The 27,131-nt window shown below is 40.7% G+C and overlaps 1 protein-coding gene across 1 annotated transcript; it reads left to right on the plus strand.

Annotated features, from left to right (window-relative positions):
- Positions 1 to 1,457: 1,457 nt before the first annotated feature.
- POGLUT3 (protein O-glucosyltransferase 3) lies at positions 1,458 to 19,705 on the plus strand. Its single transcript, XM_049823687.1, has 8 exons — positions 1,458 to 1,692; positions 8,526 to 8,723; positions 12,831 to 13,117; positions 13,529 to 13,745; positions 15,110 to 15,306; positions 16,301 to 16,495; positions 18,123 to 18,227; positions 19,077 to 19,705. Exons 1-8 carry the CDS (start codon positions 1,458 to 1,460, stop codon positions 19,200 to 19,202), a joined length of 1,560 nt encoding a protein of 519 aa, XP_049679644.1. The 3' UTR covers positions 19,203 to 19,705.
- Positions 19,706 to 27,131: the final 7,426 nt, after the last annotated feature.

The raw sequence follows: 27,131 nt of genomic DNA on the forward strand, positions 1-27,131 counted from the left end.
TTGATGTAATTCTCCTACAGCCTTGTCAGCCCCCCGCCTACCAACACCCTGAAATATCTCCTAGTAGCAGCAAATGCTTCTGATAAAAATGATACAACCACCTTAGGAGACAAATCAGTGGAGGTGTTCCCTGTTTTATTGCATTCCCTCATTCTAAACCCATGAAATGACTTTGTTGTTACATTTTCTAGACAGTAACAGCATGATCCCTCTATCCCCATCACCCAGCATTACCAAGGTGGTGATGAGGGCCACCTGCAGTATCTCAGCTGCAGGCCCCCAGAGCATTCTTCAGCTCTTGAACGTGGAAGCGTGCCTGAGCCATGCTGGGATGGGGTGCTGGGCTGAGAAGTGTGAGCTTGGCCTCCTCCCTGGGATGGGAAGGTGAGCCCAGGGGCAGGGAACAACCTGCCAGTATGTCCCAACAGGGTCCCTGCTCTGTCCTTTAAATAGTCACTGTGGGAAACCCTAGAAACAGCCAGGAGGAATTTTAAATTATGTTGTTGGTGGGGGTTTTTGTGGTTTTGTTTTTTTTTTTCCTTTTACAATAATCTCTGCCTGTACATAAGCTGATATAGGCAGTAACAAACAATAAGCTTTGGAGAAATACGATTTTTTCGTCTTTACATTCCAGACCAGCTATTCAGCTGCCGGCCGAACTGTATCCTAAAGACAGGTGAGGTGTCGTGTGCGGCGGGGAACACAGAGATCATCTGCTCTTCGGTTTGGCCTGCACAGCGCCCAGAGAGATGGCAAAGCAAGCCTGCCGGGACATGAAAAGGCGGGGTTCAGCGCAGCCTGCCCGCAGACAAGTGGGTCCGAGGCTCCTTCCTCACGCCCACACCGGCTTTACCGTATTTCCCCCGACTCTCCGAAAGCGCACAGGCTCGGCACCTGGCTCGGCGCCCACAGGTCGCTGCCCGCCCCCCCCCCGGCCCCAGCCCAGCGGGGAGGCCGGGTCCCGGCACACTCCCTACCCCGCAGCACAGCCGAAGCGCCGCCGGGGCCCGGGCCGCGGCGGGCACCACCCGGCCCCCCGGCCCCCGCGGCGTTTCAGGGGGCGGCAGCGGGGCACGGCGGGCCACTGACCGGTGCGGGCTGCCTGAACCCCCTCGGCAGGGCGCGGCCCCCACCTCGCACACGGGTCAAGCGCACACGGGTTTTGCCGGGGAAGGTTCTCTCTCCCCGCCCTCCCACGCGGGACGGGACGGGACGGGACGGCCCGTTGCCCGCGTCCTGCGGCTCGTCCCGGGCCGAGCGGGGAGGCGGAGGCGGCAGCGCCGGATCCAGCCGCCCAGGGCCAGCCCTGCCCTTCCCACGCCCTCCTCCGGGCCGCCCCGCGGGGCGGGGAGGAGGCGGCGGCCGCCCGCGGGGAGCGGGCGCGGGGCCGCGCAGGCCCGGAGGAGGCGGCGGCCCCCCGCGGGGAGCGGGCGCGACCAGCGCGGCGCGGCGGGGCGATGGGGAGCCGCTGGCTGCCGCTGCCGGCGCTGCTGCTGCTGCTGCTGCTGCTGGGCGCCGCGTTGCCGCCGCTGCTGCGGGCGGCGGAGTCGGCGGACCCCGCGGACCCCGTTAGCGCCGAGCGGAGCCTGGCGTGGGGCCCCGGGCTGGCCGCGGGGCTCACCCTGCCCGTGCGGTACTTCTACATCCAGGCGGTCAGCGCGGCCGGACGCAACTTCTCCCGCTCCCCGCCAGGTACCGTGCGTGTGCTCGGGGCGGGGGGTTGGGAAGGATTGCGATGTCCTCGGAGGAGCTGGTCGGAGCTGCCTGCCCCTTCCCTCTTCCCCTTCCCTCTTCCCCTTCCCTCTTCCCCTTCCTTCCTTCCTTCCTTCCTTCCTTCCTTCCCTCCTTCCGAGCGCGGGTTGCGGGTCCCTGGCTGCCCCCCGCCCCCTCCCGCCCTTCTCAGCATCCCGCCCGGTCCTGCATCGCCCGGGACGCGCAGGTCCGGTGGTGAGCGGGGCACATGGTCAAACCCCTCCTTTTTTTCTGGTACGGCTGAGTTGCTTCCTTCCGCAGGGCTCTGCTTCTCACCCATAGCCTCGTCTAAAGAGTAGGTAGTTTACAGCAACAAACCAGCGAGCTCAAAATAAACCAGTGCTCCTGGAGCTAGTGGATGTAAAGAAATCCCAGGACCCTGCTCAGAAGTGCTAACGTAATTATCTTGGATGCTGCACACACACGAGTTGCTTAAAATTTCTGTCTTGGTAAGCACGGCACTCTGGGGTCCGTTAGCCTACTGCTGCTCCATTAAGGAGGAGTAATTTTCATCTCTTGTTTACTCGGCACAAGCACAAACTATCCCATGACGCTTCTGCAGGTGGGAACTGGGGTTTCTTCTCGCAGATCCAGCAGTATGCTGCCTGTCGGCTGTTTTCTGCTGCAAGTTAATTCCATACGCTCTATATTAATAGTTCTTACATAGAATAAAAATAACTTCTGCATCACGGATTTCATAGTGAAGATAACCCTGAGATAGCCACCCACCGGAAATCCTGTTGCTCATTTATATAGGATATTTTGCTCTCTATTAGTTACTATTCATATAGATGGTACTACTAAGAAGATACCCCCCAAGTACGCACGGCCTCTTCATGTCTCATAGTTAGAAGGCTGCTGCTTGTGAAATTAAAGAAAAGACATACAGGTTATGTCTTCAGTCTGACAGAACCCCAGATGCCTCAGGTCTGGGCTTTCTCCAGCTGGTGTTGCAACGTGGTGCTGGATTGCAGCATGGTTTTGTAGTGGAACTGAAGAATGCAACTGCACGCTCGCTGCCAGCGAAGCAGAGGCTGATTTCAGCTGTGCAGGGGGAGCCTTGGGTTCAAAAAACAGGTTGCTAAAGGTAAAAAGGTGTGAAGCTCAGCTGGATTCTCATGCTAGTATAAATCTTCCAAGATAAACTGATAGGACGTGGCTACTGAGAACCTAGTTTTGACCTCAGTGTGTTCATGTATGTTAGTATTTATATTAATAAATTCAGTGTCTTTGGAATGTTTCCAGGTCCTGATGCTATCTAGCATGGAGTGGTCTCCATGCATACCGTGACATTCTGTAGCCTCCAAACCAAGGCAGTGCATGCATGCTGCCGACAGGGAAGAGCTGTTGGCTCAGCCCGTGCTAACTGCTGAGCCGTGCCAAGAATTATTTAGGAGAGGGCCAAGGATCCTTTAACAATTTAGCGGTACAGCTGGTCATATTCCAGTGCAGGAGTACTCTTTAATGTACTCATATAGACGCAGGCTCAGTTCTCAAATTATTTTAAGTGTTCAAATTCTATTTGTAAAATGTCAGTAAGAATTGCAATGAATAATGTTTATTAAGGCGCTGCTTTCCAATATAAACTGAATACATCTTAAAATATCCCTGCTGGGATAGCTAAATAAATCCACATTATTACTTCCATTGCACAAACAAGAATACTGCGATCAGAGTAGGAGAGCTGTAGTTAAGGCTTCCTATTTGTAAAATTTTTCCAAATCTATTAAATCGTGTTTTGTGTGGATTAGAGTTTCAGTCAAGTAGGTCAGTACTTACTGGTATCCAGTATGAAACTTATATAGGATAATTAGTAGCTTTTAAATCCAGATGAGTTTTCTGAGTGTCAACTCTAATCACCAGAATTAATGTGCACCGCTGCACGTCACACAGTAATTTCGACCTACAGACTTGTAACTCTTTGGCTTGTCTTTTTAGGAAAGATGTCAAATGATGCGGAATTCACTCTTCTCCTAGAAAAATTATTCCAAAGATTAAAAAAATCACTGCTGAAAATATAGAACTTACTTTTAATATAAACTGCATAGATTTTTTCTTTGGATACTTCGTTCACCTTATCCTTCTTTTCTGCTAGGTTTTCCCCTAGGTTTAACAACCACCCACCATGTCTTTATGTACGATTGACCATGACAAAGTCAGCTGTTAACTGTTCTTCAGATGATCTACATACTCTGCTAATGAATATTTTCAAGGCCTCCAAGGTATTCTTGCAGGTTTTACCAAATACTTTCAAAAAGAAGTGGCACAGTTCTTCAGCACTCATTTCAGTGTAGCTAAACAGGGTGCCTCCAGTTACACTCACCTTCGTACCTGCAGCATTGCAGGACTTCCTGTCAGGTCTTTTGTTGACCACGATGCCTGGGCTTTTGTGATGGTCACACACAACTTCCTACCACGACCTATATTTCTTTGTTCCTGGATATATGCCCTCAAAGTATATGCTATTCAAAGGAGCCCATTGAACCTGTTTTGTTCAGCTGCCTTTTTACTGACCCTATTGATTTTGCAATTTCCATCTGTGAAAGTAACCAGCAACAATTTCAGTAAAACAGTTGAGGAAAAAACCCTTTTCTTCAGATCTTTTAATTTCTTGTCTGCATACATGTCAGAAATAGGGCGAGTGGGGTTTTTGTTCCTCTCTAACAATTTTCGTAAATCAATATGTTACCTTTTCTCTCTTTCCGTTGCTGTATTTCTTCCCTCATTCATCCATGCATGGAATACCTCTTTTGCAAGCTGCACAAGAGAAAAAAAAAAAATGCACAAAGCAAGTTTCATCATTTGGACTTCTTAAAGTATCCCATTTTGACTGTGTCTGTATTTTAGTCTCTCTTCAGGAGTGGAAAATTAACTTGTACTTAAAATGCTGTCCCAGACAGGTTTTCAGGGTAGCACAGAAGTGGTGTTACTAGCAGTGACGATTCAACAAGGACACATTTTTCCTTTATCATTTCTTTGGATTGAGAGAAACAGGAAAACATGAGTCAAAGTACCATGGTAACCTTCCTCCAATTTTAAAAAAAAAGAAATCAGCAAAAAGCTGTTAAATACTGCAGTAGTACTTAGAGGCCTTGGCCCTGTTACGCAATGAATGTTGTAAATCATAAACAAAAATCCTGTTTCCTCCAGTGAATAATTTGTACTTACATTAAGTATTCAGTCTCCCTTTTCGCCCCCCTCCTTTTCAGTGGGGTTGCCTTTTTCCAGAGAGCTTTGTTATCAGGTCACTCTTCCCTTATCAAATGCTTCCTGCATCTAAACTGCCACCAACTAAAACTAACATATCCTTTGGGTAGATCCAGAGCTCCTCATGTCTCTAGAGCAGCTAAGTACATAACCAGTGGGGAACAAAGACCCGCTTAGTTATTTCCTGTAGGTGAGGACAAGGAGATCAAATTAGTATTTGACTTGTGATTTCTCAATATTCACTCATTTTTATGATAGCTGAAAACTTTATTTTCTCTGGTAGGAAATCTCTGGTAGGAAATCTCTATACCCAGTTAAAATGTTGCTTTATAAAATGGGTAGAAAGAGACAAAGACGTAATACCAACAAGAAAACTATTTTCTTTGCGATCCTACCTCATCACATGCTCTGGATTCGAAGGGTTCTTCATCCAAATAGTACTAGGTGATAGTCATAAGGAGAGGATACTTGGCTTAAGTTGGCTGCTTTTAAGCAAGTTGAAAAGGTGGTTGTGACTGGCAGTGACATTTAGAGGCAGAGATGTCCATTCCTTTGGGAGAGTCATTCATGGAATCAGTTGCCAAATTCAAAAGTGGGGGACTCACTCCTGTGTTAACACCTCTGGCAGTATTTAGTTGAATGAGGAACAGAAATTGTAACTCACCTTTGGAGAAATGCATCCTTCCTCTTACTTGGACTACATCTCCACACTGTCCTCATGTAGAAGAGCATTCACGAGGAAACCAACTCCCTGATGTTTTCTTCTCAAGCCTTTCAAGAGACTCACCACAGTCTTAAGTGTTTGTGCTGGCACTAGATTCAGAGTCTTCAGAGTCTCTGAAGTCTCTTCACTCTGGTGGAGTGAAAAGCAGATACTTTGGTCATAAAAATACAGATCACATGAGGAAATTAATAAAATGCTGTCCCAACTGTCTTAGACCTGGGTACGTTGTCCTTCTCATTTAATAAAAATGTTCCCAAGTCTTAACCACAGAGGCTCAAGCATTTGCAGTGTCATCCTAGTTGGCATTTATTAATTTTCTCTGTAATCCAAATCCAAGAAAAGTCTAATTCCATCAGAATCATTGTGAAAAATGAAAATTAAAATAGTCCTTTTCTTCTGAAGAGGAATTATTTCCCTGTTGCCTTCTCAGCTGCCTGTTATTCAAGAGTTGCCTCTCCTAGCTCAAGAATGGTCCATCCCTACCAGCAGGGAATCAGACAAAGACAGCAGGAGGCCTGTAAGGATGAACAAGGAGCTTCTGACTAAACAGAACCAGAAGAAGGAAGCATACAAGAGGTGGAAGCAGGGGCAGGTGACCCAGGAGGAATATAGAGATGCTGTCTGCTTGTGCAGGGGTAGGGTTAGGAAAGCCAAAGCTGATCTGGAGTTGAATCTGGTGAGGGATGTGGAGGACAACAAGAAACGATTCTACAAGTATTCCTCTAATTTCTTTGTTCTTACTATCTTGCACATCTCTGCTAGTGACAGTAAGATGCAAGATACTGAGGAGGCCTTTGGTTTAAAGGTCAATTTATGGCCTATGATCATACAGCCATTCTTACATTATCATTTTAATTCTACTTTATGCCATCTTGAAAGGTAATCAGTAGCTAGATGTCAGAAATACATGAAGGGGGCAAAACTATACTTTTCTGCCTCTTTGATGATGATGACTCTGATTGCAGATACATTAAAGCAAGCTGAGGAGCTCCCAAACTGAGAGCCAATCTGAATCAATTCTACTCACATAGATCCAAGCTGTGACAGTCTTAGATCTAACCCAATATACCATTCATAGAAATTGTTCTGGAGTTTAAGTCTATTAGCATTGCTTGAGCTATACTTAACAGTTGACCAAGGAAATGTCACACTGCGTAACTGTACTGCTAACGTATCTTCAGCCTACCGCCTAAGCAAGCAGGGAGGTGTCCACTCATTGTTCCTCTGAAAATGAAGTACCACATATCTGGAGCAACCTCAATATTCCTCTACTTCTCAGAAGTCAGAAGTGCACTTCTGGAAATCATTCTGGACAGAAACTTAATCAAATGAGGGCTTCCCACAATAGATCTGCTAGCTACTGAAGACAATGTTCTGCATTTTTTAGTTGGTGGGAGTGATGCTTGCCACACTGGCATTCCAAGAAGGAATGAATGCTTGCTTCATTTTATTTCTTCAATATGTTGTCAAATCAAGGTATTCTGACTTGGTTCTTGGCATCTTTAGCTGGCATGGACTTTGAATAGTAAGAAAACTGAGGGATGATTACAAATAATCCACATTTTATATTCTTACATTGGAACACAAAGCAGAAGAGGGGGTGTGTTCAGCCATGAGATATTCCTCTGCTCACAGACACTGACCATATGCTTATTGATTGAGGGATCAACTCTGACAACAGTACCTGGAAGAATCCCAGTTACTCAGGGTAACTGTTCTCTCTGTGAAAAGGCATGACATGTCAGGAAATACACATCTGAAATCATAAAGCTTCTGCCTAATTTAATCTGGAGACTCTTGCACAGTAGTTGATTTGAATCCACTTTCAAGATCCAGTGCTCTAAGGAAGATGTGATTGATCGTTAAACAACTGTGGTACTTACCATATCAGTGCATTTATTTGTGGATGCAAAGTATGTTAAAATATGGATTGTATAGAATTAGCTGTAACATCTCAATCATGTAGTGCTGTTGGGACACATTTGAATTTTAGTAACACCTTGATTTTATCTGGATTTTTTCAGTTTCCTTTCTTTCTGTATACTACTTTGTGCTAACATTCGTTACATTTGTTTGGTTTGCAATGCTTAGACTATTATCATTTTGTGAATAATCTGTCCCTCTCTTTTTTGAAGAATAAAGTTGAAGATGACCATTTGTGACAGAAATAAGGGAATATAACAGATTTATGTTTATGCATACTCGTGTTGTCCACAAAATATTCTACGCCCAGTTAAAAAGTCACTGTGCATTAATGATGAAACACTGGTGATCTTTAAGCACAGGTCAGACAGATGTCCAGGAAACATCTCTACTATCATTCTCTTATCCCTGCTTTTCAGTAGCTGGGACTTTAAATTTGTAGTCAGCTGCAGCCCAGAGGTGAACAATCTGTATCTGACTCCTGCATGCTGCAACTGCCTTTCCACAAGCTGGCAATTATTCTTTTCTCCTGTTACTTTAACTTGGTTTCCTATCTTTCTTACTCTAGAGGAAAAGATTGTTTCTCAGAGCACTAACTTGAAAACTTAGTATTAAACCTAATCGTTGCTTCAAAATACCATTAGCCTTTCCTTCTATCTTGTAAGCATTATTTAACTCTTTATCTCTATCTACAGGTTTTCCATTTATTAGGTACGTGATGATCAAGAAGATTTGGTAGGATGACCTTCCATCACTGGAAATTACTTTTAGCGGCTTGGTATAATAAAAAAATTTCTAGTGCAAAGTTAAATTAAATTCCATGGACTTAATCCAGTAGAGTTTGCTCTCACTTTTATTTCATATATGTGATTCTAATTGCTTAAAGTGGTTTTATCTGGTTTTATTTTCCTCCTTTCAGGAAGAACACAGTTTAAAGTGGTAATTAAAGCACTTTCTCCAAAAGAAGTCACCAGAATTTACACCCCTCTCCCTTTGGATAGAAATGATGGTACATTTCTTATGCGGTATCGGATGTATGGGAGCGTCAGAAAAGGGTTAAAAATTGAGATACTTTATGGTGATCAGCATGTAGCTCAATCTCCTTATATTTTGAAAGGTAAGGGTATTTTTTTCATTTAATGTAATGTATGATGGTAGCTATAGAAATGCTAGGGACTAATATACTGCTAGAGGAAGAGGTGGGAAATTAGAGGTTTGTTTGCCCTTGTTCATGTAGTCTTCTCGCAAATGTTCTCCTTATATAGAGAAGTAGGCAGTGACAATCTCTATACATTGCCAAGTTACAGGACCTAGATGCATAAGCATATAGATTATGTCCTCTGGCATTTAGGTGATGTGTCCGGACAGCCCCTCTTCCCTCATGCATACAGAAATGCATCTCTTCATATTTGGTAGGGAATAAGAGAACAATGCTTGTATTTTTACGGTTTTCAAGCACATATTCACTTAAACGTTGTGTTATTTTTATCTAAAGTAGAAAATATTACCTGCAAAAGCAAGGAGTTTGTGTTGTTCCCAACACTTTATAATTAAAATGTCTGTGATTTCTAAAAAGTGTGATCCTTCATAACAACAAAGACAATATTTCTTTAACCAGATAATAGTTAACTTTCTTCCATTAGCCCAGTTTAATTCAGTGCAGGTCTATACTGTGGAAGAACTACTTAAAAGCAGGGAAAACAAGGCAAATCATTCTGTCATTCCACATCTGCTTCTCTATCTTCCTTCTCTTGCTCTCAGATGGACAGATGTTTAGCAAAGAAAAAGACAATATAAAGTTACTTCTCTGGAGAGTCTTGTTTTATTTTACCACTACTTCTAACCAGAATTTCATCATGTTTTTTTTAAATAAAATTTCCTAAACAAAAACTTAGAAATGTCTTCAAACTGAAAGGAAACTGTCCTGAGTCCTCAAGGTAGAATAACAGAATTGTAGAATGGTTTGGGTTGGAAAGCACCTTAAAGATCATCTAGTTCCAGGTCCCCTGCCATGGGCAGGGACACCTTCCACTAGACCAGGTTGCTCAAAGCCCCGTCCAACCTGGCCGTGGACACTTCCAGGGATGGGACATCCCCAACTTCTCTGGGCAATGTGTTCCAGTGCCTCGCCACCCTCACAGTAAAGAATTTCTTCCTTACATCTAGTCTAAATCTACCCTCTTTCAGTTTCAAGCCATTACCATATCACTACATGCCCCTGTAAAATGTCCCTCTCTGGCTTTCTCATAGGCCTCCTTTAGGTACTGGAAGGCTGCTATAAGGTCTTCCTGGAGCCTTCTCTTCTCCAGGCTGAACAACCCCAACTCTCTCAGCCTGCCTTCATAGGAGAGGTGCCCCAGCCCTCTGATTGTCTTCATGGCCCTCCTCTGGACTTGCCTCAACAGGTCCATGTCCTTCTTAGGATGGGGCCCCCCAGAGCTGAACACAGTACTGCACGTGGGGTCTCATGAGAGCAGAGTAGAGGGCGAGGATCACCTCCCTCGACCTGCTGGTCGCGCTTCTTTTGATGCAGCCCAGGATACAGTTGGCTTTCTGGGCTACAAGCGCACATTGCTGGGTCATGTTGAGCTTCTTGTCAACCAACACTGCCAAGTCCTTCTCCTCAGGGCTGCTCTTAATCCGGATACTCATCACCCAGCCTGTACTTGTGCTTGGGATTTCCCCGACCCATGTGCAGAACCTTGCACTTGGCCTTGTTGAACTTCATGAGGTTCACACAGGCCCACCTCTCAAGCCTGTCCAGGTCCCTCTGGATGGCATCTCTTCCCTCCAGCCTGTTGACCGCAGCACACAGCTTGGTGTCATCGACAAACTTGCTGAGGGTGCACTCAACCCACTGTCCAGGTCGCCGGCAAAGATGTTAAACAACGGCAGTCCCAGTACGGACCCCTGAGGAACACCACTCGTCACTGCTCTCCACTCTGTACATGGAGCTGTTGATCACAACTCTTTGAGTGCAACCATCCAGCAAATTCCTTATCCACCAAGTGGTCCATTTATCAAATCCATTTCTCTCCAATTTAGAGACAAGGATGTTGTGCGGGACGGTGTCAAATGCTTTGCACAATTCCAGGTAGATGATGTCAGTTGCTCCTCCCTTATCTACCAATGCTGTTACCCTGTTGTAGAAGGCCACCAAACTTGTCAGGCATGATTTGCCCTTAGCAAAGCCGTGTTGGCTGTCACTAATCACCTCCTTATTTTCCATGTGCCTTAGTATAGTTTTCAGGAGGATCTGCTCCATGATCTTGCAGGGCACAGAGATGAGACTGACTGGCCTGTAGTTCCCCAGGTCTTCCTTTTTTCCCCGTTTTAAAAATGGGTGTTATGTTTCCCCTTTTCCAGTCAGTGAGAACTTCCCTGGACTGCCATGACTTCTCAAATATGGTGGATAGTGGCTTAGCCACTTCATCTGCCAGTTCTCTCAGGACGCACGGATGCATCTCATCAGGTCCCATGGACTTGTGCACCTTCAGGTTGGTTCCTTAGGCGGTCTTGAACCTGATTTTTCTCCTATGGTGGGGGGTTCTTCATTCTCCCAGTCCCTGCCTTTTCCTTTTGTGACTTGGGCGGTGTGGCTGGAGCACTTGCTGGTGAAGACTGAGGCAAAAAAAGTCATTGAGTACCTCAGCCTTCTCCATATCCTGGATAACCAGGTCTCCCATTTCCTTCCAGAGAAGGCCCACATTTTCCATAGTCTTTCTTTTATCACTGATGTACCTATAGAAGCTTTTCTTGTTGCCCTTGATGTCCCTGGCCAGATTTAATTCTATCAGGACTTTGGCTTCCCTGTACCTGATCCCTGGCTACTCAGACAAATTCTCTGTATTCCTCCCAGGCTATCTGTCCTCGCTTCCACCTTCTGTAGGCTTCCTTTTTCTGTTTGAGTTTGTCCAGGAGCTCCTTGTTCATCTATGCAGGCCTCCTGGTGTTTTTGCCTGACTTCCTCTTTGTTGGGATGTATTGCTCCTGAGCTTGGAGGAGGTAATCCTTGAATATTAACCAGCTTTATTGGGCCCGTCTTCCCTTCAGGGCTTTATCCTGTGGTACTCTACCAAGCAGATCCCTGAAGAGGCCAAAGTCTGCTCTCCTGAAGTCCAGGGTGGTGAGCTTGCTGCCCTAAGGATCTTGAAGTCCACCCTTTTATGGTCACTGCAGCCAAGGCTGCCCTTGAGGTTCACATTCCCAACCAGCCCCTCCTTGTTTGTGAGAACAAGTTCCAGCATAGCACTTCTCCTTATTGGCTCTTCCATCACTTTGGGAAGGAAGTTATCATGAATGCATTCCAGGAACCTCCTGGATTGCTTATGCCCTACTGTATTGTCTCTCCAACAGATATCAGGGTGGGTGAAGTCCCCCACGAGGACCAGGGCTTGTGAACATGACGCTGCTCCTGTTTATGGAGCACCTCATCCACTTGGTCTTCCTGGTCGGGTGGCCTGTAGCAGAACCCCACCGTAATGTCACATGTCCCTGCCCTTCCTTTAATTCTGACCCGTAAGCTCTCGGTCAGGTCCTCATCCATCCTCAGGTGGAGCTCCATGCATGTCAGCTGGTCATTGACATAGAGGGCAACACCCCCTCCTCATCTCCCCAGCCTGTCCTTGGTAGTATGCTTTCTTTTTGCTGTTGCACATCTGCCAGCAGCCTTGAAACTATGACACAGGACAGAACCTGTTTTGCTTAGAAGTCCATGAAATAAGGGCTTTTCTTCATGCTCTGTGAGGCTCTTGCTTATACCTAAGCTCTCTGCTTCAAAAGGACAGAAAGAATACTTGATTATACATGAAACACCTTATGGCAGAGGTAAAGACTACTGTTTCAAAGTTCTGAATTATTAGGCTAAAATTGAAACTGTAATACCTGAGCTTTGGTAGTTATGGACAGTTAGAACAATTCTGAATACCCTATGTGGTTGGCAGGTAGCACAATAATGGAGCTTCATTTTGCAGATGAATAACAAAAAATGGAGTATTTTGATTTCTGAAAAGAGAAGAATGTTGCTCTTTTCTCAATTACACTGCTAAACCCCAGAAATGTTATAGGGAGGATGATTTCCCAGGAAAATTTAAAAAATTTAAAAAAACTTGGAATAAAAAATGTCAAGCCACTGTCATGTCTACATTTAAAATCCCATGTGTTTGGGGAATTATGATTGATGTAGAATCACAAATATAGACTCTCAGTGCTTTGTTTTCTGCAGGACCAGTTTATCATGAATATTGTGACTGTCCTGAAGAAGACCCTGAGATCTGGCAGAACGTTATGTCTTGTCCATCCCAAGAACCTCAGATTACAAAGGACTTAATTTCTTTTCCCACCATTGACCTTCAGCGAATGCTTAAGGAAATACCAACAAAGTTCAGTCAAACAAGAGGTGCTATTGTTCATTACACTATTCTCAATAATCACATCTACCGTCGCTCCTTAGGCAAGTATACAGACTTCAAAATGTTCTCCGATGAAATGTTCCTGTCACTGGCAAGAAAGGTATCAATTTTGATCATTTAAGACTATTAAGCCACATTCTAATATGGCAATACTGCATTTGTTGTATCTTCAGATTTGTAATTCCTGAAGTAAGATTTAACTTCTGTTTCTTCATCAAGATGACAGGGTATCTTAGAGATAATGTCTGGGGGCTGAGCTTGACAGTAGTGAGATTGCTAGGAAAGCTGCAGGGACTAAGGCCTGACTCTGTGAGCGTTTTCCTGTGCATGTTCGTTTCATACTTGCTTGTAGGGCAGAAACTTGAAATTCATACCTTAAACTCAGCTAAATCTATTAACTGTCTAGTAGGTTTATTGATTCTGCATGACATAAGAGAACTGAGGAATATATGTAAGAGTGACAAACAGCTTCTGTCTTTGTGTTATTATCCTTTCCTGGGTATACATTTAGGTTCATCTTCCTGACGTGGAGTTTTATCTTAATGTTGGAGATTGGCCAGTCGAGTATCGGAAAGCTAATGATACACCTGGTCCTATACCTGTCATTTCATGGTGTGGCTCTGCAGATTCAAAAGATATAGTCCTTCCAACGTATGATGTAACTCACTCAACTCTTGAAACCCTACGTGGAGTCACAAATGATCTCCTTTCTATTCAAGGAAATACAGGTAAATTCAAGAGCATGGATTTTAAAAAAAGGATTTGTAAATTCCATCAAAGAAGCAAGTTGCATTCAAATAATGTGTTAGTCTTCAGTTCACAAGTGCCTTAGGAGGTCTCTTAATACAAGCAGGTTAGTCTTTACAGGTTGTAAACACTTTCAACACTGCTACTAAGCAGGTGTTTAATATGGATTTAGAGCCAAAATTTAAGAAGTCCAGTTTACAACAGTGGTGAATTTTAACTTAAAGGTATCCAGAATATAGCTACCGTGACCTGTCAAAAGAAAATGAAATATAATTAAAAGGCCTTTCTGCTCAGTGAAGGACTTGAATTTGTTCCTTCTAATCAAATAGTCATTCTTCTCCTGACAGTGATGTGGCCCAATGTTTTGTTTACATAAAAATGATTTTGAATTCTGAAATAAATAAACCACTACTATGCTGCAGCCTCTTTCAAATAAGAAAATACTGTCTGTATAAAAAAAATACCTCAGAGTGGGATCTTCTGAATTGTTTTTCTAGCTTTGAAGAAAGTCAGTTTTACAGATAGGTGTCTTCCTCCCCGCCCAGGAAATTCATGAATACTTAGGGATCAGACAAATGCCATGAATAATACCTAAGGAGTAAAACTTGAGTGAGGAGGTATTTCTTTTTATTTGATTAGTTCACAGTTTCTCTTTATTAGTTTTTAAATGAAGTATTTTATTATCAGTTTGAAGCACTCCGTGTTACTGATTTAGTACAGCTGCTTTTCCAATTAGGAGGTGGTAAGAGCCTACTCCACTTTAGTAGGTCCTTTAAGGAAATTTCCAGCAGAAGGATGAGGAAGGATGTATTTAATGTCTTTAAAAGCAGGCAGGAAGCAGAGATTAAGTCTTTCAGGCTCTTGCTAAGTATCCTGTATAGCCATTTTTTTTTTCCTCTTTAAGTCATCATTAAGTGATGGACCTAACTAAATTGCTGGGTAACAGAAGTGGGTTTTACTAAAGAAATTTTGGTTATTTTGGCAGGCTTTATGGATGGAGAATTACTTTAATTATTAGTATTTTACTTACATAATTTGATTATAATCCTTTATGTAGCTTTCAAGATAATTCAAGTTATTAAAATATAAAATTGTTGAGTGGAAAAGCAATTCTGTGATTTTTCTTTTATAAGTGGCTCAGTTTCTCATCTCAAAATTCAAGCCAGAGCTGGGAGTTTAAACCCTGTGATTAATAAGTGATTATGGATTCACTACAAGAAACCATGCCTGTTTTACCATGTCTCTGATTGTAATGCCACTGTCATAGCAAGTTCCATATTTGCACTAAACATACCATGAACATTTCCTTATTGCTTGCTTTCACCTTATCACTCAATGCTCGTAGGCCCGTTCTGGGAAAACAAAACTGAGCAAGCTTTATTTAGAGGTCGAGACAGCCGAGAAGAACGTCTCCATCTTGTCAAGTTATCCAAGGAAAATCCAGAACTACTAGATGCTGGAATAACAGGATATTTCTTCTTCAGAGAAAAAGAAAAAGAGCTGGGAAAGGTTCAGCTGATGGGCTTCTTTGACTTCTTTAAGGTAGCAAGCAAATTACAGTCTTGGATTAATTTTGCTGTCAAGTTCTTACCAACTGAAAAGACAAGGCTTACTTTTGCCAATTCCATTCAGTAAACAAAACAGTTATGCTACACTGGGAACACTGGTCCATGCAGGGTAGACAGACCACCTCTAATCAAAGTCATAGTGTGACACACTTCTAAAGAAAGCCACTATATTTTTTTGTGGAGTCCCTTAGAGACAGTTCTTGGAGATTATCTTTTTTTAAATAGATTGAGAAATTCAATTTCTTACTATCACAGTTTCTTTTATTTGGGGTAAATACGAAAACAATGGACACGATTTATGTCCACTGCAAGTATGTTATAGATGTCAGAAAGAGTCCTTGTAGTAACAAGTTAGAAAATAGATGGATGTTTTTGTTGCACTTGAACACACAAATTCCACTGCAACAGAGGTATAAAAAGTAAAGGGGACAGAGTCTGTAAAAAGCAATTATAAGATACGGCAATTGAAGTTCTGTTCCAGCGATTAATATATCAGAAATGCTGTAACAGCCAAGAGCATCTGTCAGAGCAGTACGTTCATGGTTACTTTTAGTATAATGTTTCAGATTATTTTATATAATAATACATGTTTCAGATTATTCTACATAATAATATAATTTTAAGTCAGAATAAATTTACTTTTTTTGAATTTAAGTATAAATTAGTTTTATTTCCTTCCCAGCTGTACCCCTTGCTCTGTCCCAGGATACTTTAATAGAATACCCATCAGGCAGTTCATGTTACACAAAGGTTCTTGACTGTCAATCTTGGGTTGAAAACAAATCTTTTTTCCATTATGTTATCCAGAATACCACAAAACTATATCTACTTAACACTAAAAGAGGTTTGAAGATGAGAATTAATAAACACAATTACATCTTGCCTGTGAGAATAATCTTTTATATAGTCAGTGTTCCTATTCCGATTCAAAACCTTTCACCTTTTTTTCCTCTATCTTCATGTTGTAGTACAAATACCAAGTGAATGTAGATGGGACCGTAGCAGCTTACAGGTTTCCATACCTCTTGCTGGGTGACAGCCTAGTATTGAAGCAAGATTCCCAGTACTATGAACACTTTTATATTGGATTAAAACCTTGGAAACATTATGTTCCAGTTAAGAGAAACTTAGAGGACTTGCTAGAGAAAATAAAATGGGCTAAGGTAAGTTCCATTGCTAATTCAAGTTCAAAGTGATAAACAAACATGTAAATAATTTATCTTAATACTCTCTGCTTTTTGTGTTTCCACATATTTTGCATGAACTCTATTGAGATCCTGGGATAAAGGAAGTCCATTTTATTGTTAGTATGAGATGGGAAGGCCTTAATTCAAGTAACCATTTCTATTCAGGGAAGTATTTAAGAATTCATTTTAAGTATGTGCAGAAGTGTTTTGTGAGTCAGAGCCTTAGTATACTTACTGTTGTGGTTTAAGCCCAGCCAGCAGCTAAGCACCATGCAGCTACTCACTCACTTCCCCCCCACCCAGTGGGATGGGGGAGAGAATTGGAAAAAAGATGTAATACTTGTGGGTTGAGGTAAGAACAGTTTAACAGAATGAAAAGGAAGAAAGTAATAATGATAATAAAAACAATAATAAAATGACAATAACAATAATAAAAGAATTGGAATATACAAAACAAGTGATGCACAATGCAATTGCTCACCACTCGCTGACCAATGCCCAGTTGGTTCCCAAGCAGCGATCCACACCCCCAGGCCAACTCACCCCAGTTTATATACTGGGCATGATGTCACATGGTATGGAATATTCCTTTGGTCAGTTTGGGTCAGATGTCCTGACTGTGTCCCCTCCCAACTTCTTGTGCCCCTCCAGCCTTCTTGCTGGCTGGGCATGAGAAGCTGAAAAATCCTTGACTTAGTATAAACACTATTTAGCAACAACTGAAGACATCAGTGTGTTAGTTAGCAACATTATTCTCATACTAAATCCAAAACATAACACTATACCAGCTACTAGAAAGAAAATTAATTCTATCCCAGCCAAAACCAGGACAGTGACTAATGCAGGTAATTTTCAAAGAAATGGCCAGAATCCTAGATAGTACTTAATTGATTCTATCACTTTTTTTAGGTCATGACTAGAACAGAAGTCCTTGCATGTTCTGTTTCAATGTACAAAAAAATCACTGCTCTGTAATACGCTCAGAATGAGAGGTTGGGATTCTGTAACAAAACAAACCAATATAATTGTGTGATTGAAAACACTATTTGTGCTTTAAGTTTAGCTATTAGGTTAGAAAACATAGAAAAAGTTTCTGTTCTGAGAGTACTGTAGTTCTTCATAAAGAGTCAGATGAGAATACTAAAAGCTTTGAAATATAAACCTAAAAAACCTGAGAGTCAGTACATGAATTCAAGCAGATTTATTTTGAAAAGGAAGACATTGAATTGCATTGCATAGGAGAGGACAACAGCTGTGGCTTTGTCTTCTGTAAAACTAGGTACGTCTGTGAGATGTCAGACCTGATTTTGAAGAGGCTTGTGGCTTGTACAAAACAGTAGAGCAGTAATCAACTGAGTTTTCAAAATTGTACAATTATCCATGAAAGTTGTTATTGATAGCCCTAAGGTACCAGTTGTGACCATAAAACCAATACAGTATTTTAAAAAATCTGCAATTTAAAGTGTGCCTTTGCAGTCTACTGGTAATTGCACATACAGTTACAGATTTGAGTAGCCCCTTTAATAAAACTTCTAATGCCAGCCAGGCTTTGAGTAACTCACTGATTGCTCTATTATTCATTCGTTTCATCTCAATTTTCCAGGAAAATGATGAAGCAGCAAGAAAAATTGCTAAAGAAGGACAATTAATGGCAAGAGAATTGCTTCAGCCTCACAGGCTTTACTGCTACTATTATAAAGTGCTCCAGGTTAGTACAGTAGATCACTTTTTATTACTTTACCCCAACTGCTACTGCTACCAATGCTACAAATTTCATATTCAGTCCTTACTTATATCAGTAGTAGACACGGTTCATATTATTCACCGGGGATCAGTGTGAAGAGCTTTGCTGAAACTTGCCTCATCATTAAAGAGGCAACCTGACATCGTAGTTGTTTTACAGAATCAGAGATATTATTTTTTTTTGCCTCCATCCCCACAGTCAGACCTGTTTTCAGTGTTGCTTGGTATGTGGTTTCTAACAGACGTAGGTGATAATCTGTACACAACTTTCTTCCTTTTCCCCTTCATTCTTATCCCCTCATGAGCTACTTCACTGTATTACAAAACAATGAATACACGGAAAAGACATTCTGGAAGTATGGCTAGTAGAGTGGGAAGGGGTGAAGCAGGCCAAACAGTCATTGCTTCCCTAGGAGATGCAGATCTCTAGTGAAAGAAGTTTCTGTTCTCTGTAAGTACTCATTTCTTTTTCCTGTTTTGCTGTGCAGAGTTAGATCTCTCCAAACACAAAGTTTGGAACTCTTCAGTGCACAAAAAGGACAGCATTATCTCTTTAAAGTGGTTAGAGGCACAAATAAGGACAATATTTAAATCACCATTAATAATAGGACAGGGGAAAACATTAAAGGAGGTTTTTAGAGGCAGTGTAGCCTGTTAGTAGGTGTGTTATATAGACACCTTGTAAACAGGTTGTAAACAATTACATGAGCCTGGATAAAGGCAAGCTTTTGAGTAGAAGCGAGGAGGAAAATTCTGTTTCATGAATTATATGTTGGTGCTTATAGCATTCTTAAATGTTGTTTACATATTTCAGGAATACGCCAAACGCCAAGCCAGCAAACCTGAAATACGGGATGGAATGGAACTTGTACCTCAGCCTGATGACAGAGACTCAGTATGCAGTTGCCACAGGAAAAAGCCTTTAAGGGAAGATCTATAACTGTACCGGATGGAGAAAATCACCCACTTACAATGCAAGAATTTAAATAGGAATTAAGCTGTGAAATCCAAGACACTTATGCACTAGCAAACTCTTAGTTATGTATTCTTCCTGTATTTACATAGCCTTTTTCACACTGACTCTGATTTACAATGTTGGTTCCCACAATTTTGTCTCCGTGACCACCACCAGACAGATACTGAGCCTGTAATGGGGAGCGTTCTAGGGGATTTGTTGGATGTACTGCATCATCAGGAAGAAGAGCACAGTACTGCTCATGTTCCAGCTGGGATCTAGTTATCCAAGTTTTATGAGGAACCAGTCATCCACAAAAGATCTTCCATGAGTCAGTGCAAGTTATTCTAATGGAGCATTTGCAACATACTAAAACAGTGTTATGATTTCTTCATAAAGTTTACCTCTGTGTTAGACTGTTCCTTGTATACAAAACAATTTTCTAACTAGACAAAGAAAATGAATAATTGAGATTTACAGATATCAAATCTGGTGTTGCTTTCAGATTATTTTTTGGTCTATGGTAGATAACAGAATAGAGAACATGATAAAATATTTATCAATTTCAGAGGAAAATGGAGAGGAGGATGAGAGAGCAGAATAATATTTTTATAAGCACCATGGCTGTGAATCACCAAAATTAGATGCTGCTTTAAAGCAGACTGTTTAGCTATCACAATCGCAGTGCTTTGAGTGCCAAGACAGCATGCACTCTGAAGATCTGTTCCCTGCCAATGACCATGTCTGGGAATATAGGCACAGATCCACAAAAAGACTTAGAACTTCAGGTAAGGCCAGGTGATATACTGGTGTCTTAGTTCAACAACACAATCTACAGTATTCTAGGCTACCTGAGTATTCACACACCTGAAATTTGTTAGTAGAGTTTTAGACTGCCTAGGTTTAGCTTCTCTGTAGAGCTAAGGATACCACCATCTTTTTCACTTGGGTTCATGAACTACTTTTTTCCTGTGCTTAAGTCCCCAAAGGGATCTTAGCCATTTTCTGAATGTAGATCATACCTAACCTTTTAGTGAGATCAGACAGCAGATCCTTCATTCTTTTGGTTCAAGCATGACAGGAAAACCTATGCTGTGCTTTCTATGTAATAGTCTAGGGGTTAGAGACCATGCTAAGCAATTGGGAAGCCAACTGTCCTCCTTGGTTTGATTCAAAGCCATTTTTCCAGAGAGTGCCTTAGCTCCAGACTGAAAAAGAGGTCTTCAAGTCTTCCACTGAAGTTGTGCAGCAATGAAGATAATACAAAATTCATAGGGCCAGAAGGAGCTGGTCATACCATTGCAATAAAGTGTGCCTTTGGGTGGGGCAGAGGAAACATCCTAGTCCTGCATGTGGCTCCCAATACCTCTGTTGATTTTTACCAAAGTTTGTCTACTTCAAAATGCATAAACCTAGAAGGAGACAGCAATGCCAATACCAAGACCAATGCCCACAAGCACCCATTTCTGTTCTCTGCATTTTCGTCTTGGCTAATGTAGGCTGCCTGAGCAGCTTCCTATTCAGCTACACTTGGATGTCTTTCATGGATACCAAATTCTCCCTGCGCAAAAAGGAATGGAAATGTCTTAAGACTGTGGACTCATCTAATTGCTTAATTACCCAAAGTTTAGTGCTCAGCACCTTATGCAGGCTTCATGCTTGGTTTTACACTGCAAGTTACTCATAAAATACATAAAACAACATTTCTGCACTAGAACAGCAAGATTTTTCTGTATGCTAAATATGGAAAGCACTTCAGGCTTCTAAAGAGGTTAATGCAACTGTCCGTCAGTCATTTATTACATTATGTCAGTTAAGAAAAAAACTGGAACGAGTTGCTCTACCCATCATCCTCTTTGTTCTGGTTCTAACACTAATATATATAGTGGTAATATTTTTATTTAGTGTGACAATCAGTCCTAGAACTTCAGGCTACAAATGTATGTTCAGCTCACCTGACAAATTTTTCTACATCAAAATTCAAGAACAGGGTTCCATTGCTGAAGCTAACACTTAAAACTGGGTATGTACTCCTCTTTTCTTCTCTGTGTACAGTCTTTTTTACTGTATGATACGATCTTATTTTGTGATATTATCTATTATACCAAGTGCATTTTACATACACCAGTATTTATGGAAGTGGTGTGCTCAGCAGAGGCAATTAAGCATACCAGATGATTGAAGCAAGAAAGTTTTCCACGTCTCACACACATATTTCAAACCAAAAGTCCAAAAATGATCTGTTTATATTTAAAAAAATGGGAGGGAACAGGGGGAGTCATGATGCATACTTTAGGGTTCTTTGGAAATACCTGTGTAGGAAAACTTGCCTGGCTTGAAACAAGCCTTTCAAACTGGAAGAAGAATCAGATTAAATTTAAATGGTCATGAAAATAAATAAATGTGAATATTTCATCCCTCCTTCCCTCATAAAAAGGGAAAAAAACTATTCTAATTCTTCTCTGCCAAAAAAACCTCCTTGCTTTTGTAATAAGCATCCCTTCAAAGCAAAGATTAGTTTGTCACAGAATGCTTTACAGATGCTTCTGTAGCTTAGAGGCAAGAAATACCCTGAAAATATGAACACATTCATCTTCCTACCAAAATTAAGAAACCGTAGAGACATGGTAGAACTTTTATTAGAAGTGTGTAGTCATTTGAGAAAATCTGATTCAATTTATAACTACAGATCTTCCAAAGATAAAACAAGGTAAGGCAGAGCCTCTCTTCTTCCATTGGTGGTGCTATATGCAATTTAAATTGTAATGAAGAGCAATCATAACAATTGCACCTCCAGGCCGGAAAAGATGTCAGATCTATTTTAGTTTGATGACAGGATGATACTCATTGGCCTGGTGTGTTGCAGGAATTGCTAATATTCAGTAAAACTTGTTTGTACAAGTGTAACACATACATTAGCCGGTATTTTTAAGTGACACACATACACTAGTTTCTATTATTCTGTAGTAGTTCTTGAACAGCAACTGAGTAAATCTCTTGTACACCTAGCAGTTGGTGATAATTTCAAAAAATAGTTACTATACCACAGTACTGACTTTTGCTACAGTAATTTCAGCTTTTAATGCATAACATAGGATTTAATGTAGAGAGTAAAATCTGTCGCGTTTTCATCAAGGTAGTAATTTTTAACACACTGTAGAAATTACTACTGATGATGGAGACAGGTTTATTTTTTTGAAATAGTATGTCCTGAAGTCCAGGGCCAATATTTTCAAACATAAGAATCTACATAGAAGTGGTCTGACTTCCAAAAAAGTTGGTCATGCAGAGCCTTTACTTAAAGCTCCTTATTTTCAGACCCCTTTAACCTTAACAGTAGTTTCATACAGTGAACACTCCAGAAATTTAGTCTTTATGTTATGCTATATATATGTCCTAACATATTTGGGCACCCACATTTGGAAATACTCACTCTACCTCAATTTCATCTTGAAATGGAAACTAGTAGATCATTATCTGTTGAACATAAAGGAGATATAAATTCAGTACGTTTTTAGACTGTATTTTTTGAGATTTACATCAAGTTAACTAATATACGAGTTTCATGACAGTATTGTGCCAGATCCACCTTGTAGATTCATAATTAAAAAAACCCCTATAATCAAAGCTTGCCTGATGGAATGTTAGATTCAGGCATCCATTCTGGGAAGGATACGCCCAGCATTCATTACATTAGAAAGTAAATTATTTAGTTAGGGAGGAGAGCTGACAGGGAAAACATATATCGCCTGTTTGAGCATGTTTGAGAAGCTTGCAAAGAAATGATAGTAAGGAAAAGAAGTATTACATAAACCTATTGGCTCCCTTTACTGCTTCAGTTTTTCAAAATTATTCTCTGTAAGGGCAGTGATGAAGGGCAAGATTTTATATAAATATATAATTGTTTAAGTTCACAGGATTAACCCCTAGAAACTTCTTGTTTGTGAATACTTTTATAGAATTTTAATGAGGCTATATAAGTACTAATGCTTGGCTTTTGTTTTGAGTTGTTAATAATGTAAGAAAATCTATACTGTAGAGAGTTATGGCACTAATTTTGTTTTCTGCTGTAAGAATCAGGGAAAAGGATTATTTTGCATGTCTGTTTGAAGACATCTGAGACAGCTGTAGCACATACTTTAATCGAGTCCCATCATGTGAGTGGTGATAAGCAAGAGGTGTATTAGCCAGCAGGTCAAGGGAGATGTTTCTTCTGTTTGGCAGTTGTGAGACTGCAGCTGGAGTACTGTACTCTGTTTTGGACTCGCCTATACAAGAAATACATTGACATAGCAGAGCAGATCCAGCTGATGACCACCAAGGTGATAAAGGGGTTTGGCACATGATGTACGAGGAGAAGATGAGTGAGCAAGGGTTAGGTTAGCCTTAAAAAAGAGAAGGCAAGGGAAAGATTACCTTGCTGAACTCTAAAGGGAGGGTGTAGAAAAGATGAAGCTAGATTTCTCAGAGGTGCACAGCAGAAGGCCTACAAACAACAGACACAAGCTGCAACATGGGAAATTCCAATTAGATAAGTGAAAAAAAAATCTTCACACTGATATCCCCAAAGAGATGAAGCTTGGCCTACGTGACATCCAGATGTTCATTATTCTATGAACTACATTTTGGTCATACAACAAGCATTTATCTAGTCATATAGCAGGAGGATAAAAACATCCAGCTCTTGAGTGTCTCCCAAAGGAAATCAGCCTTTCTGTGCTGACACTTTTGACACTAATCAGTTTATGTCTCCCTTGATAATACTAAGTTTTGCAGATACTTTAATGTTGGCTTACAAGGCTATAAAATTATGTATTAATATTATATATTATTACTATATATTATCACAATATACCATAGTCATGTAGTACACAGAAGATTTGATGGAAATAGGTTACATTGATTTGGCATTACATGCTTGGACTGATTGAAAGTGCGAGACCAGGTCTTTTGAGAAGCTGAATATACACTTTACACATATAAGACAATTACAAAAGATTTTCAGTGATGGTTCATAACTGTAAAGTAATTAATTTTAAGCAGTCAATGGGAATATTAAGTAATAAGTAATACACGTGCTTAAATGCCAGCATACTCTGTATGCCACTGGTGAGTGAGCATGACGTATTCCCATCTCTCTCCCAATACTAAAAAAATCAGTCAGGATCCATCTGTACCACAAATTTGCAATGTTGCATAGAGATACTCAAGACAGCTTAGCAGAATATCAGAAGGGCCTACCTGAAATTGGACAGAGCTTCACATGGTTACCTTCCTGCTGAAAACCCATGGAATACATTATTCTGGATGGAACCTGTCTAAAAGCCAATCGATTCAAGCTATACTTGTGAGACCGTAATTTCCATTATAGCTTATGCTACTCAAAGAGGTTGTTTAGCATTAGATGTTGTTGCTTACTTTTGGGTCAACAGTAACCACAATTCCACCTACTCTTTTTCTCCCAAAAGGTCTAGCCAAGCTGTTTACCTGCTCCAGCTGTAGAGATATGCCACCTTATGACTGATAGCCAGGATAAACCAAAATGGTTTCTACCAAGTTAGCATCCTGCAGGTCCGACACCTGATTTCATCTTGCATGTTACTCTCACCAAATATTTCACTGTTGCAACAGAATGAGATTTGAGTATTTTATTAATTTTAACATGGAAATCTGCTGACAGAGTGAACACGGTTTAGAGCAAAAACTGGGTTTGCTTCCAAGTGATGTTTTTGTTCCTATGCTCAAAACCATCAGCTGTTACCTCAGGAGGAAGGTAATTTTGTCAGTACAGTTAATTTCATTTAATGAATTTTAAAAAAATTTACAAACAATAATATCCCAAACCAAATAAAAAACCACTCTGCTGGTAAAAGTTGTTACTCTTGTAAAGAAAGATGGCTGTTACAGATACTTTGGTCTATTCTTTGTAGGGAAGGCAAAGCATGAAGTGAACTTTATAAGCAAAGTAAGTTTAAAGGGATACTTCAGGAATACTCTATACTGTATTACTGTACACTAATAGTGAACTCCCAAGACTAGTTAATTCACAACAGTGAAATTAAGAGTCAGGGTTATACAGTAAGATTATATCTGCTAAAATATGAGATACAGAAGAATCAAGAAAACATCGTATCTCTGACATAACCACTCAAGCAAAATCCTATACAGAGATTCAACTCATTCTGGCATTCAACTCATCCTTAAGATAGTTTACTTACAATGTTTGGTAAGGTGAGTTATTTAAAAAATATCAGGAATGTATGCTGCTAATGGAAGCTGTATCTCTGCCAATGAAGTCTGTGTTCTTCTGCCCTATGAACAAAGCTACTCTAATGTGGACTAGCCCCCGCTGACCAACTCCAGCATGCCTTTTCGCACTACAACCATTCCATGTTATTTACAGACTCTGGCATTTCCTCTATTCCCTGAAAGATTCACTTGTGTCTGTAAGGTAATCAACAGTCACACTGATGCAGAAATTCCTGTAACTGAACCTGAAAAGTAGGTGTAAATTTGAAATGCCTGATTTGTACTTAATTATCTTTTCACTCTTTAAAAAAACCAGGCATTTAGAGGTGGTACAGATCACGTAGATATGACTTCATAACATATTCTAAATATCTGGCGATACTTAGATGCAAATAGTGCATATATAAGATTCAGAATAATTCTGAGCATTTTTTATGAAATAGTTTCTAAATTCTGATTACCTGCTGGAAAAGAAATTTTCCTGTGATAAAATGTGTCAAATAAAAAATATTCCCAAGGATCCAGAAAAACTGCATCTTTTTCCTGACTATTAATATTACTACATGTATAGTGAATCATTCACTGACATTAAGAGCATGGCTGTTGCTATTTACTCTTTCACAAGATAATAAATTTCACTCATCATGGTTCCATTCCAGTCACAGAAACACACACTAGCAATTGGATCTTTTATTTCAAAATGAACAGAGACACAGGAAAATTAGCTTTTCCCTGTAAAACTTGAACTGATCAACTCAAAACAGGTAAATCTGTGCACTGCAAGATGCCAATTTGAATGAGGTCTCCTCTAGGGACAGTTCATGAGCCGGTTCATGAACCAAATGAAATGAAATCTTGGGGAAGCCCTTCATGAACATGCAGCTCTAAGTACCATTAGTAAACAAATTCAAGCATTTACTTAAATCTGATGATCGAACTACCCTCATAAGCAGTAGTTGTTTTCTCCATTCCAGTCACAAGACAGTGCTCAAAAGCCAAACAATTCTGCTTGTAATTTATCACCTTCAACCTTCTCAAGCAACTATGATCCACTATCAAATGTGTTTGCTGTATTAATTTAATACTAAGTTACACCCTGCTTTGATGACATGCACTAAAGTGTAATAGTTGTCAAACTGGATCTGTTAAGTAGGTTACTAGGTGCAGTTGTCACCAGTTCCTTGATGGATTATCTTGTTAAGGAAGCCATTATAAAATCACTTCTGATGGGGTATACAAATGATATTCACATAGAAAGGCCAGATTCTGGTCCCACTAGAGTAAATGGCATAGGACTTTTGCTGAGTGCATTCATATTTGTAATAAAAAATAAAGTCTAGAAGGTTAGCTGATCCAATGAAAAAATTAAGTGAGGGAAAACCACATACTGTTCATAGGCAAATGAAAAATTACCTTGAATATCTTTGGGTTTGAGACACAGGACATCTAAGAGTAGCTAAGCAGTTTTCTACTTCTAGGGACCTTGACAACTTGTCCCCTAAATCAATTCCCTTGAATCACTTCATCATTTGTCAAGACTAGACAAAAACCTAAAGCAAGTAAGAAATTATATGCAAAACTGGCAAAGTTATGGAGAAGAAACTTTTATTGTTTGCCAGTTAGGTTTATTTCTTATTGTTACACCATCAAGTACAATTTTAACAA

The sequence above is a fragment of the Accipiter gentilis genome, chromosome 19, assembly GCF_929443795.1.
Source record: "Accipiter gentilis chromosome 19, bAccGen1.1, whole genome shotgun sequence".
Classification (NCBI taxonomy): Eukaryota; Metazoa; Chordata; class Aves; order Accipitriformes; family Accipitridae; genus Astur; species Astur gentilis.